The 13,009-nt window shown below is 42.4% G+C and overlaps 1 protein-coding gene across 2 annotated transcripts in view; it reads right to left on the bottom strand.

The window, feature by feature from the left end:
• ALLC (allantoicase) overlaps window positions 1-13,009 on the bottom strand; it is a 30,870-nt gene that overhangs the window by 12,904 nt on the left and 4,957 nt on the right. For both annotated transcript variants that reach the window (XM_056564120.1, XM_056564119.1), the window contains exons 3-6: window positions 5,755-5,805; window positions 2,809-2,896; window positions 2,435-2,557; window positions 2,214-2,290 (exon numbers count right to left, since the gene is read on the bottom strand). In XM_056564120.1, the coding sequence (XP_056420095.1) occupies window positions 2,214-2,290; window positions 2,435-2,557; window positions 2,809-2,896; window positions 5,755-5,805 (339 nt within the window). The remainder of the gene's footprint in view (window positions 1-2,213; window positions 2,291-2,434; window positions 2,558-2,808; window positions 2,897-5,754; window positions 5,806-13,009) is intronic.

Genomic DNA, 13,009 nt, shown 5'->3' with positions numbered 1-13,009 from the left:
GTGTTCTGCCATGGGACCGGTTGACTTTAGTGATTATGTTTGGGTGGTTTCTTGAACATTCTCTATACATCTACTTTTCAGGACTCAAAAGCGTGGTGTGGTGCATTTTTGAGTCTCAGAAAATACATTGATATCTACTGTAAATGACCTGAAGGTATTAACTTTTTAACTACACATGCGAATACGTGAATGGGGTCTTACTACAATTCCTTCCTGTTCTTTGTCCATTTTTAACATAGTTTTATCACATCAAATCCAAATATAGAAAAAAAACTTCTATTTGTGTCCCCAGAGATATCTATTTTTGTAACCTTCTGTAAGGTTAGACTAATCTCCTACTAGAAGAAAACATACTTCAGTAGAGACCACCCCCACTGTTATGAATGGAAAAATGGAACTCAAACTAACCTCCATCTAGTTCACTAAGCTTCACCCCTACAGTAGGTTATCCACTATAAAGGAAAAACAGAAAGACAGATTTTGTTTTTCTTTTTAAGATCTAATATAACGACTTACAGAGTAATAGAAAGTAAGTCATTGCATTATATTATTATTTCTTTCTAGGTTTAGCATTTCTTTAAGCATTAACTTGTATGCAGGGTCAGGCTGGCCCACCAGAGCACCAATAAATCTTCCATTGGTTCCAGGCTCTGATGTCAGAATTGGCTCCAAAGGTCCAGCTGAAGACAACCCCAACTGGAGTGGACGTTGGAGTCAATCACTTGTCACTAGGACCCAATTAGTTGGGATGATTCACAAATAATCTATTACAGATGATAAATGACAACAAAGATCACAATAAAATGAGTGAACCTGCAAAATTTCAGTTCAAGATGATTCTCTACAAATTGTCCATCCTTAAAATTCTGATTCAATAGCTAATTTGAATTTGGCCCTACACTTATTTGGCTAGGTGGGGAGCACCCAACCTAGCGAGTGAACTACTAAGTGTAAGAGGTTATGCATAAAGCATCACCACTTACCTCAGAGCCACTATACAGTATCTTTGTCAGTAGCTCCTGCTTCAGTACATTCTTGGTAACATGACATGTAATGTATTCCAGGCTGCTAAGTGACATTTACTGGGCTGGGTGCAGAGTAGAACATAGCGGGACATTTATCAATGTTGGTGTAAGGTAGTGAAGATTTTACCCCTGTTTGCTTGGTGTTTTGTTTGCACAGTTGCTCAAAATTTACTAAAAAGGTGAACAGGACTTGATAAATTTTGCTCAATTATAGAAATCAGTGGGTGGCAGAGATTGGTTTAGGCTTTGTGCTCTAACATCTGTCACTTTTGTACGTGTTCTATTAGGTGGTGTACGGTGCACCAAACAGTAGACAACTTCAAAAGATGTGTTACCGAAAATTGCACCAAAAAATTGTGCAACAAACGCAATTGCGCAAAATTTGCAGGGACATTTAGAATATGTGGCATCGCCACTTACATCTGGGAAGCCCAACACAAAGACTGAGCAACGAGGCATACAGTGTGTGCCTCTCTGCTCAGTGTACAGGAGCAGGGACTCCTGTTAAAGAAGGGAGGCCCTCCTGTACTTACTAAGCAGCGAGGGGTAAACTGTAAAAAAAATTTGGGGCTAGGAACAGAGGCAATGTAAACTGAGTGGTGAGGCATACAATGTACAGTATGTCTCACTGCTCAGTAAGTACAGAAGTCCCTGTTACTGTGCTAATTCACCCAAAGCAAATCATTAAAAGTTCAGAACAAATTTTTAACATTCCGAATTTATTCACTTATCCCTAATCACAACCCAAATAACAACTGACGTTAAGTGAAGGACTGACATTTCATAAGACAGACATAAACATAGTTTAATCTTCTCCATTCATCTTTTCATGCATTTTTTTTTATTTTTTATTCCAGTGACAGATACTTTAGATAGGATACCTCTTAAAGCAGGGTTATTTAAAGTTAATGTGATGTGCTTCACCAGCCAGAACACAATCAAGCCTGAGCCTAACCGTCTCTGGTTGAGGTCCAGGCCAAAAATAAAAAATGTTGATCATTTTATTCTATACAAAAAAAATTGAACATAACAGAAAAGGGGGGGGGCTTATCATTAAGGCCAACCCCAAGATTTGAGAAGCACCATCATAAACATAAGTCGAGGTCGGTGAGCTACCTTTACAAATGTATATACATGGTAATATAAATTCTCTAATGCCTCTTTTATACACGCATATCTGTATCCTACCCTTTCAACTGCTTTAACATCTTCTTCATTTGCAGCTGACCCAATTCGGTCCCCTCTTGGAGGAAATAATATCTTTTCTTGGATAGATGTTGGAAAATATAATAGAAAGAACAGGATTACCAAACAATTTATTCATTCTAGCTACCTAACCAGTATGGCAAAGACAAAATTACCAAAATAATCCTAATTCTATGTAATAAATACTAATTGGAAACAGTTACCTTGTAAACAGGCGACTTGAACTGAAATGCGTGGTGAATAGTTTCCAGTGAAGAAATGTGTGTCCACGAGAAACCCATGAATGACCCCAGGAACACCGAGTTCAATTATACACCAGTCATGGCCTAGGCAGAAATACATAGTCCTCTATTAATAGCTTCCAATGGTGCTTTGTATTATTTTTACTGCATTATTTAAGTCAAACATCACATTTACCAAACTGTTCCAAAAATGTTTAACTGGGTGGTCCTAATACTTTCCACTAAAATGGACAGGAGATGACTCTCGAGTGAGGGTCTGCAGAATCTTACAAACCATTTACCACTATTCTCCTTATAATAGGCCATGCATCAGCAAGTTTTTCTGTGCCCCCCACCTGGAATTCTCTTTCTCCTTGTCTCCCAACCATCCATCCATTTTCCATACTCTGTAAACAGTCCTGCCTTGAATTCTGGGTCACTTTTCTGGTATAAAAAAAAGAAAAGAAAATGAACATAAATAAGATAAAGCAGAAAGGCTCTAAAGCCTGTCATACACGTTGTCCATGTCTGCTTGTCTGATGGTGCATGTTTATCTCAATAAGAAGAGGAGACAAAGACTATGGGGGAGATTTATCAAAACCTCTGCAGAGAAAGAGTGGTGCAGTTGCCCATGGCAACCAATCAGATCGCTCCTTTCATTTACAAAGAGACCTGTGAAAAATGAAAAAGAAATCTGATTGGTTGCTATGGGCAACTGGGCAACTTTTCCACTGGACAGGTTTTTATAAATCTCCACCTATGTTCCCACTGAGGGACATGATCTTGGTATGCAGGCCCAATGGCCCAATGGCTACCCCGTGGTAACCCGGACCTCAGGATCTGTCCATAATGCTTTGGTTAGGGCTAAAGCTGAGATGCAGAAGTGTACTGGGAATGGTGACCTCAGGGTGCTATAAAAGGACTTTGCATGCACTTCATTTTACCCTTCGGAGCACTCGGCTCTAACTTCCCGGCTGGTTGTTACAAGGATTTTTTATAGATCCAGCTAGATGTCCAGGCTGAATTTTACAGTGAATAGTGTATTTTTTTTTTTTTTGTCACAGTGCTTAAATTTTGATGTTGCTTGTCAAAAAGATTTTTCAGGATGCAATGCCCCTTTGGGTGTCCCTCCAGGAGGTCTAGGGGAGGTGTGTTTGGCCATCAGGTTCCTCACCTCCCAGAAACCTCGGTGCTGTGTTTCGGCAGGGATGCCACATTGTCAGCTCTTCAGCTGAACTTGGGTTGGCTCCCAGGTGGTAACCAAGAGCATCGTTGGTCCTTAATAAGATTTGGCAAAGGGGGCTTAGATCCTGGACCCTTGCAGGTGCCTTCTATCCCAGAGGGGAAGGAAAGATTTGTGTGGGCCTTTCTCCTTTCGAAGATTTGCTTGTGATAGACGCCATCCATGTGCACTTTTTGTGTACACCTACACATACTACAACATACCCATGCCGGGCGTGTTGAGTTTAATTGTGGTGTCCCAGCACCAAAGGGTGTCCTGTGGCTTTAGACTGCCAGATGTTGGGTCAACTAAGAGACTTCTTGCTGTGTTAATTATGTCTCAGCACTTTACCAAGAGTTAATATATTTTTATAATTGTTTTGTTATGTTATTTCTATGTATGTGATTTATGAGTGTTCTTCTACCTTTAAGCAGAGAGCAGTGTAAACCCATGTGACCCTGCCTGCCAATGAGAACCCCTAAATTCTTGCCCATATAGCGTAGTGGGGGAGGAGATACCCTAGTTCCTGCGAAAGCTCAAGCTGAGCACCAGTGTGGTTAAGGGATGTTGTGTGTGGAAAAACCTCAAGGGAAGGCCAAGATCAAATCTACTTTAGCTACAAGACCTTGGCAGAACCCTAGCTACCAGGATCAATCTTCAATTCTCTCAAGTCAGTATCAATTTATTGGGTGAAAGCATCACAAGTCCCAGCAAGGCAACAAGGCTCCCAAGGGGTTACACTTCATCCTCTCACTCTGCACCATACTGTCTGTGTAATACCATCTGCACCCAGCAGTAAAGACAGTCATCTGTAACCTTGTCGGTGTGTTCCTTAATTCCCTATGTCTGGCCCAGGAGAAGCTGTCTCCAACCTCGGACTGTGTATATAGGATAACGGTGCCCTGGCGTCACAAAGTGATAAGGTATTTCCCTACACCACCGATGCTACCACATAATGTGTCATATGGGGTTTTTCCAGTGACTACATTCAGTCCATTTTGAGCATATGCCGTTATTTTTGCAAGACTCAAAAACATAATTGCCACCACTGTTCATTTATGCACAATATCAGTTTACTTTCAGAAATGCACCTAAAGTAATCACTAGCAGACTATGTTCCGTCCATTGAGCTTAGTGGTCATGTCAATCCACAGTATATGTTGGCATACCTTTCTGCTGGCATGCCAACATATACCAGGAATGTGGTGCTCTTTTTTGTAAACCAAGCCTATGCTGCTGCCAGACGCTTCCCCAGGACTGGACTAATGAGGAGGCCTCATACACATGGGATCATCGGCTGATACCAGATATATTGACAGGTTCAGGCAGAATTTCTCTCAAAGTATGGCCAGATTAATACCACTCACTCTTTTCTGCTGCTGTTACAATAATTTTACCTTTGCTACTGTGTCTTCATGTACACATTCACAATAAACCTAGGAGACTGCAAGGAAAATGACCATAGACAGGGAATAATATAGGCAGAGTGCCCAATGAGAGTGTAACCCCCATCAGAGTGAGAAAAAAACATTAAATAATACAATCAAAGGTGTACTCCGGAAGAAAAAATAATTTTTTGAATCAACTGGTGCTAGAAAGTTAAACAGATTTGTAAATTACTTCTATTTAATAATCTTAATCCTTCCAGAACTTATTAGCTGCTGTATGCACCAGAGGAAGTTCTTTTCTTTTTAAATTTATTTTCTGTCTGACCACAGTGCTCTCTGCTGACACCTCTGTCCATGTCAGGAACTGTCCAGAGCAGGAGAGGTTTTCTATGGGGATTTGCTCCTACTCTGGACAGTTCCTAACATGGACAGAGGTGTCAGCAGAGAGCACTGTGGTCACACAGAAAAGAAATTCAAAAAGAAAATAATTTCCTGTGGAGCAAGCAGTAGCTGATAAGTACTGGAAGGATTAAAAATTTTTAATAGAAGTAATTTACAAATCTGTTTAACTTTCTGGCACCAGTTGATTTTTAAAAAAAAAATTCCACGGGAGCACTCCTTTAACTTTTTTTTAATTTATATATTCTAACCTAAAAAAAAACAAGTGATACAATACTAAACTAAAAACTTACCTTCAAAAGATTTTCAGCTGGAGCGAACCAGTCATCTGTAGCGAATAACACCTGCAAATATATATGGAAAAAATGTGTACTCAGCTCACCACCCCTAGGACAGCATTCAGATTGATGTGTAGATAATCAGCAGGTCAGTGGATATCGGGAGCACGGAGGCAGTGGGCCGTATTCCCTATGTACAAATAGAGACGAAGATAGGATAGATCCAGCTCTAATATGATTAAAACATAACTTTAACTGTTCCGGATTAAAACATGTAAACCAAAAAGTGCAAAGGGGGTGACAGTGCGTTAAAAGCAACTCTCCGACGCGTTTCGGACTCTACATGAGTCCTTAGTCATGGCATAAGAGAAAACTTAAACTTTATGTTTTCTCTTATGTCATGACTAAGGACTCATGTAGAGGCCGAAACGAGAGTTGCTTTTAACACACTGTCACCCACTTTGCACTTTTTGGTTTACATGTTTTAATCCAGAACAGTAAAAGTTATGTTTTAATCATATTCCATCGGTGAGCTGGATCTATCCTATCTTCGTCTCTATTTGTAAATATATATGTCTAACGTCACTGTGGCAAATGCATTGCTAGGGTTGGGTCACACGTAGCATATATGATGCTGCTGTGTATTTGATGCTGCAGCATATTTTTCTACCCACTGAAGTAAGTGGGTAGAAAAATACGCAGCAGCATTAAATACGCAGCTGCATCAAATATGCAGCATCAAATACGCTACGTGTAACCCAATTTGTAATAATTAACCATATAGATTTTTCTTTTGCATTATTTTAAGACTATTAATAGTCTTTCCTATATGTCTTTATTAAAGATTTTTACAAGATAACTAAAAGGATTATTCATTACTAGGTTGCTAACATGATAGTAGATTATAGGAAGAGAAGCCTCTACACAAGTGTTTCCCAACCATGTTGTCTCCACCAGTTACAAAACTACAACTTCTAGCATGCACAGACAGCCTTCGGCTGTCAGGGCATGTTGGGAGTTGTAATTTTGAACAGCTGGAGGCACCCTGGTTGGAAAACACTGCTTTACACGGTGATGGGTAACTTAGGTCAAGTTCAAGTGTCTAGTAAGTTAATGTTTCACTTTATTTTCATGTGTTTGCAGTTTTTGAGAGCACTGAACAGAAAAACTTGTCCCCTGTATTCACAAATAATACTCTGCACTAGTTTGTTTACTTAATGGCCCTTGACCGGTACCAGAACAACTGGTTTACATTAATAGGATTTAGTGGCCTATACCACTGGTCCCCAACCCAGACCTCAAGGTCCATTAATATTCTGTGTTTCTTCATTGCAATAGAACAGGAACAAATTCAAATTCTGGACTGTTGGTGGACCTTTCAACTTCACTGAGAGATTTATTTATTTTATTTATATAGCGCCTACAGATTCCGCAGCGCTTACAATTATGGGGTACAAACAAAGACAAGTATCGGACCTAAAATTACACAATAACTATTCAAACAAGAGGTGTGGGGATATATTGAGGATATGTTGGGGATATGTTGGGGATATGTTGAGGATATGTTGAGGATATGTTGGGGATATGTTGAGGATATGTTCGGGATATGTTCGGGATATGTTGGGGATATGTTGAGGATATGTTGAGGATATGTTGAGGATATGTTGGGGATATGTTGAGGATATGTTGAGGATATGTTGGGGCCAATTAGAGACTGTTGTAGGCCTGTCTGAAGAGATGTGTTTTTAGGCCACGTTTGAAACTATGGATGTTATTGTTGAGTCTGAGGGATTGAGGGATAGCATTCCAGAGAACCGGTGCAGCACGAGTGAAGTCTTGGAGACGGGAGTGAGAAGTTCGGATTATAGAGATCAAGTTACACTGCATTTAGAGGTCTATGGAAAAGACAAGGGGGAAAGGTGAGGATGGGGTTGCAAACCTTTGGTTTACACTCTAAAATTTCCCTAAATAGGTTTAAAAATATTGTATATTGTTTCTTTAACCCCTTAAGGACCAGGCCATTTTATACCTTAAGGACCGGAGCGTTTTTTGCAATTCTGACCACTGTCACTTTAAACATTAATAACTCTGGAATGCTTTTAGTTATCATTCTGATTCCGAGATTGTTTTTTCGTGACATATTCTACTTTAACTTAGTGGTAAAATTTTATGGTAACTTGCATCCTTTCTTGGTGAAAAATCCCAAAATTTGATGAAAAAAATGAAAATTTTGCATTTTTCTAACTTTGAAGCTCTCTGCTTGTAAGGAAAATGGATATTCAAAATATATATTTTTTGGGTTCACATATACAATATGTCTACTTTATGTTTGCATCATAAAATTTATGAGTTTTTACTTTTGGAAGACACCATAGGGCTTCAAAGTTCAGTAGCAATTTTGAAATTTTTCACAAAATTTTCAAACTCACTATTTTTCAGGGACCAGTTCAGTTTTGAAGTGGATTTGAAGGGTCTTCATATTAGAAATACCCCATAAAAGACCCCATTATAAAAACTACACCCCCTAAAGTATTCAAAAAAACATTCAGTAAGTGTATTAACCCTTTAGATGTTTCACAGGAATAGCAGCAAAGTGAAGGAGAAAATTCAAAATCTTCATTTTTTACACTCGCATGTTCTTGTAGACCCAATTTTTGAATTTTTGCAAGGGATAAAAAGGAGAAAATTTTTACTTGTATTTGAAACCCAATTTCTCTCGAGTAAACACATACCTCATATGTCTATGTTAATTGTTCGGCGGGCGCAGTAGAGGGCTCAGAAGGGAAGGAGCGACAAATGGTTTTTGGGGGGCATGCCGCATTTAGGAAGCCCCTATGGTGCCAGGACAGCAAAAAAAACACATGGCATACCATTTTGGAAACTAGACCCCTCAGGGAACGTAACAAGGGGTAAAGTGAACCTTAATACCCTACAGGTGATTCACGACTTTTGCATATGTAAAAAAAATATATATTTTTTTTACCTAAAATGCTTGATTTCCCAAAAATTTTACATTTTTAAAAAGGGTAATAGCAGAAAATACCCCCCAAAATTTGAAGCCCAATTTCTCCCGATACAGAAAACACCTCGCATGGGGGTGAAAAGTGCTCTGCTGGTGCACTACAGGTCTCAGAAGAGAAGGAGTCACATTTGGCTTTTTGAAAGCAAATTTTGCTCTGGGGGCATGCCGCATTTAGGAAGCCCCTATGGTGCCAGAACAGCAAAAAAAAACACATGGCATACCATTTTGGAAACTAGACCCCTCGGGGAACGTAACAAGGGGTAACATGAACCTTAATGCCCTACAGGTGTTTCACGACTTTTGCATATGTAAAAAAATATATATTTTTTTTACCTAAAATGCTTGGTTTCCAAAATGTTTACAATTTTAAAAAGGGTAATAGCAGAAAATACCCCCCAAAATTTGAAGCTCAATTTCTCCCGATTCAGAAAACACCCCATATGGGTGTGAAAAGTGCTCTGCTGGCGCACTACAGGTCTCAGAAGAGAAGGAGTCACATTTGGCTTTTTGAAAGCGAATTTTGCTCTGGGGGCATGCCGCATTTAGGAAGCCCCTATGGTGCCAGGACAGCAAAAAAAAAACACATGGCATACCATTTTGGAAACTAGACCCCTCGGGGAACGTAACAAGGGGTAATTTGAACCTTAATACCCTACAGGTGTTTCACGACTTTTGCATATGTAAAAAAATATATATTTTTTTTACCTAAAATGCTTGTTTTCCCAAAAATTTAACATTTTTTAAAAGGGTAATAGCAGAAAATACCCCCCAAAATTTGAAGCCCAATTTCTCCCGAGTACGGCGATACCCCATATGTGGCCCTAAACTGTTGCCTTGAAATACGACAGGGCTCCAAAGTGAGAGCGCCATGCGCATTTGAGGCCTAAATTAGGGACTTGCATAGGGGTGGACATAGGGGTATTCTACGCCAGTGATTCCCAAACAGGGTGCCTCCAGCTGTTGTAAAACTCCCAGCATGCCTGGACAGTCAACGGCTATCTGGCAATACTGGGAGTAGTTGTTTTGCAACAGCTGGAGGCTCCGTTTTGGAAACAGTGGCGTAACAGACGTTTTTCATTTTTATTGGGGAGGGGGGTTGTATAGGGGTATGTGTATATGTAGTGTTTTTTACTTTTTATTTTATTTTGTGTTAGTGTAGTGTAGTGTTTTTAGGGTACAGTCGCACGGGCGGGGGTTCACAGTAGTTTCTCGCTGGCAGTTTGAGCTACGGCAGAAAATTTGACGCAGCTCAAACTTGCAGCCGGATACTTACTGTAATCCTCCGCCCATGTGAGTGTACCCTGTACGTTCACATTGGGGGGGGGGGGGGAAATCCAGCTGTTGCAAAACTACAACTCCCAGCATGTACGGTCTATCAGTGCATGCTGGGAGTTGTAGTTTTGCAACCGCTGGAGGCTCCGTTTTGGAAACAGTGGCGTACCAGACGTTTTTCATTTTTATTGGGGAGGGGGGCTGTGTAGGGGTATGTGTATATGTAGTGTTTTTTACTTTTTATTTTATTGTGTGTTAGTGTAGTGTAGTGTTTTTAGGGTACAGTCACACGGGCGGGGGGTTCACAGTAGTTTCTCGCTGGCAGTTTGAGCTGCGGCAGAAATTTTGCCGCACCTCAAACTTGCAGCCGGATACTTACTGTAATCCTCCGCTCATGTGAGTGTACCCTGTACGTTCACATTGGGGGGGGGGGAACATCCAGCTGTTGCAAAACTACAACTCCCAGCATGTACGGTCTATCAGTGCATGCTGGGAGTTGTAGTTTTGCAACAGCTGGAGGCACACTGGTTGTGAAACACCGAGTTTGGTAACAAACTCAGTGTTTTGCAACCAGTGTGCCTTCAGCTGTTGCAAAAGCTACAACCCCCAGCATGTACGGACAGCGGAAGGGCATGCTGGGTGTTGTAGTTATGCAACAGCTGGAGGCATACTACTTTGGCTGGGGATGCTGGGGATTGTAGTTATGCAACAGCTGGAGACACACTGGTTTGCTACTTAACTCAGTGTGCCTTCAGCTGTTGCAAAACTACAACTCTCAGCAGTCACCGACAGCCAACGGGCATGCTGGGAGTTGTAGTTATGCAACCACCAGATGCACCACTACAACTCCCAGCATGCACTTTAGCTGATTGTGCAAGCTGGGAGTTGTAGTTACACAACAGCTGAAGGTACACTTTTCCATAGAAAGAATGTGCCTCCAGCTGTTGCAAAACTACAAGTCCCAGCATGCCCATAAGGGCATGCTGGGAGTTGTGGTGGTCTGCCTCCTGCTGTTGCATAACTACAGCTCCCAGCATGCCCTTTTTGCATGCTGGGAGCTGTTGCTAAGCAACAGCAGGAGGCTGTCACTCACCTCCAACGATCCTCGCTGCACGCTGCACGCTGCTCCTGGGGCCCTGATCCCAACAGGGGCGCCGGCAATCGGCGCTCCCAGCACCCGGGGTGCACGTCCCGCACCCGCTCACGTCCTCCGGAAAAGGGGCGGAGCGGGTTGCGGGAGTGACACCCGCAGCAGGCGCCCTGATTGGTCGGCCGGTAATCCGGCCGACGAATCAGGGCGATCGTGAGGTGGCACCAGTGCCACCTCACCCCTGCTGGCTCTGGCTGTTCGGGGCCGTCTCTGACGGCCCCGATCAGCCAATAATTCCGGGTCACCGGGTCACTGGAGACCCGATTGACCCGGAATCCGCCGCAGATCGCTGGACTGAATTGTCCAGCGATCTGCGGCCATCGCCGACATGGGGGGTCATAATGACCCCCCTGGGCGATATGCCCCGATGCCTGCTGAATGATTTCAGCAGGCATCGGGGACCGGCTCCGCTCCAGATGGTTGCGGGGGGCCGGTAAAACACATGACGTTCTCATACGTCATGTGTCCTTAAGGACTCGGAAATGCAGACGTATGAGAACATCATGTGTCCTTAAGGGGTTAAAGGGGTACTCCGGTGGAAAACTTTTTTTTTTTTTTTTTTAAATCAACTTCAACTTACTTCTATTAAAAAATCTTAATCCTTCCAGTACTTTATTAGCGGCTGTATACTACAGAGGAAATGCTTTTCTTTTCTTGTCACAACCACAATGCTCTCTGCTGACACCCCTGTCCATGTCAGGAACTGTTCAGAGCAGGAGAAAATCCCCATAGCAAACATATGCTTGTTACATTATGCGCTCCGGCCGCACACGATGGTTGTGAGCGAATGGTCCCGTTTCCTGCTGCTGCCGGCAGGCTGGGATTCGCATCACGGGAAGCGCCTGCATGCAAATCCCAGCCCGTCACTCACCTGGTGCTTTTCCTGCCTCTGCCTCTCTGCTTTGGCGCGTGTGTCCCCATTCCCTAAGGCGCGCATGCGCCGGAGCTTTAAGATTTAAAGGGCCAGTGCACCCATTAGTGAAGTAACACCTCTGGCTAATTGATAAATTCCTCCACCTCCCACACTCCCCTGCCGGATCTTTGTAGCCTTAGAGAAAGCATTCCTGTGTATTGCCTTGCCGTGCATCATACCCTTGCTCTGTGACCTGACCTTGCTCCTTTGCCACCTGCCTACTGACTATTTGCTATGTTCCTGACTACGCTACTGTGGCGGCTGCCCTGACCTCCTGCTATCCAGACCACGAGTTGCCTTATCCCACCTGTGCCTCGAATCTCCTTAGCCGCCTGTGTGGTCGAGCCGTGCCAGGGGTAGCGACCGGGGTTTGCCTGCCGCAGCAAGTCCATCTCGCTTTGTGGCGGATTCTGGTTCAAACCAGCGGCACCTTAGACTCCGCTCCCTGGTACGGTCCGAGTCATCTGCCACACAGGTTGAGTGGATCCACTATCATCAGTGTTCCAGTCTATGGAAACCTGAGTCTTGAAATGCTGCTCTGGACAGTTCCTAAAATGGACAGAGGTATCAGTAGAGAGCACTGTGGTTGTGACAGAAAAGAAATCAGAAAAGAAAAGAATTTCCTCTGTGGTATACAGCAGCTGATAAGTACTGGAAGGATTCAAATTTTTTAATAGAAGTCATTTACAAATCTGTTTAACTTTCTGGCACCAGTTGATTTAGAAAAAAAAAGTTTTCCACCGAAGTACCCCTTTAACGCTAAGTACATGTAAAGAGGTATATTATAGGTCAACCTCCGGGGTGGAAGGAAGCTGTGAAATGGAACCCATAGCAGTCTATGGACTCCTACTGTACTCCTATATGCCTGAAATGTCATGCAAAAACAATATACAGTTTTACATGTAGTGGTAAA

This window comes from Hyla sarda, chromosome 3 (genome assembly GCF_029499605.1).
Source record: "Hyla sarda isolate aHylSar1 chromosome 3, aHylSar1.hap1, whole genome shotgun sequence".
In the NCBI taxonomy this organism is placed as follows: Eukaryota; Metazoa; Chordata; class Amphibia; order Anura; family Hylidae; genus Hyla; species Hyla sarda.
This window is presented reverse-complemented; position numbering and strand designations above follow the sequence as displayed.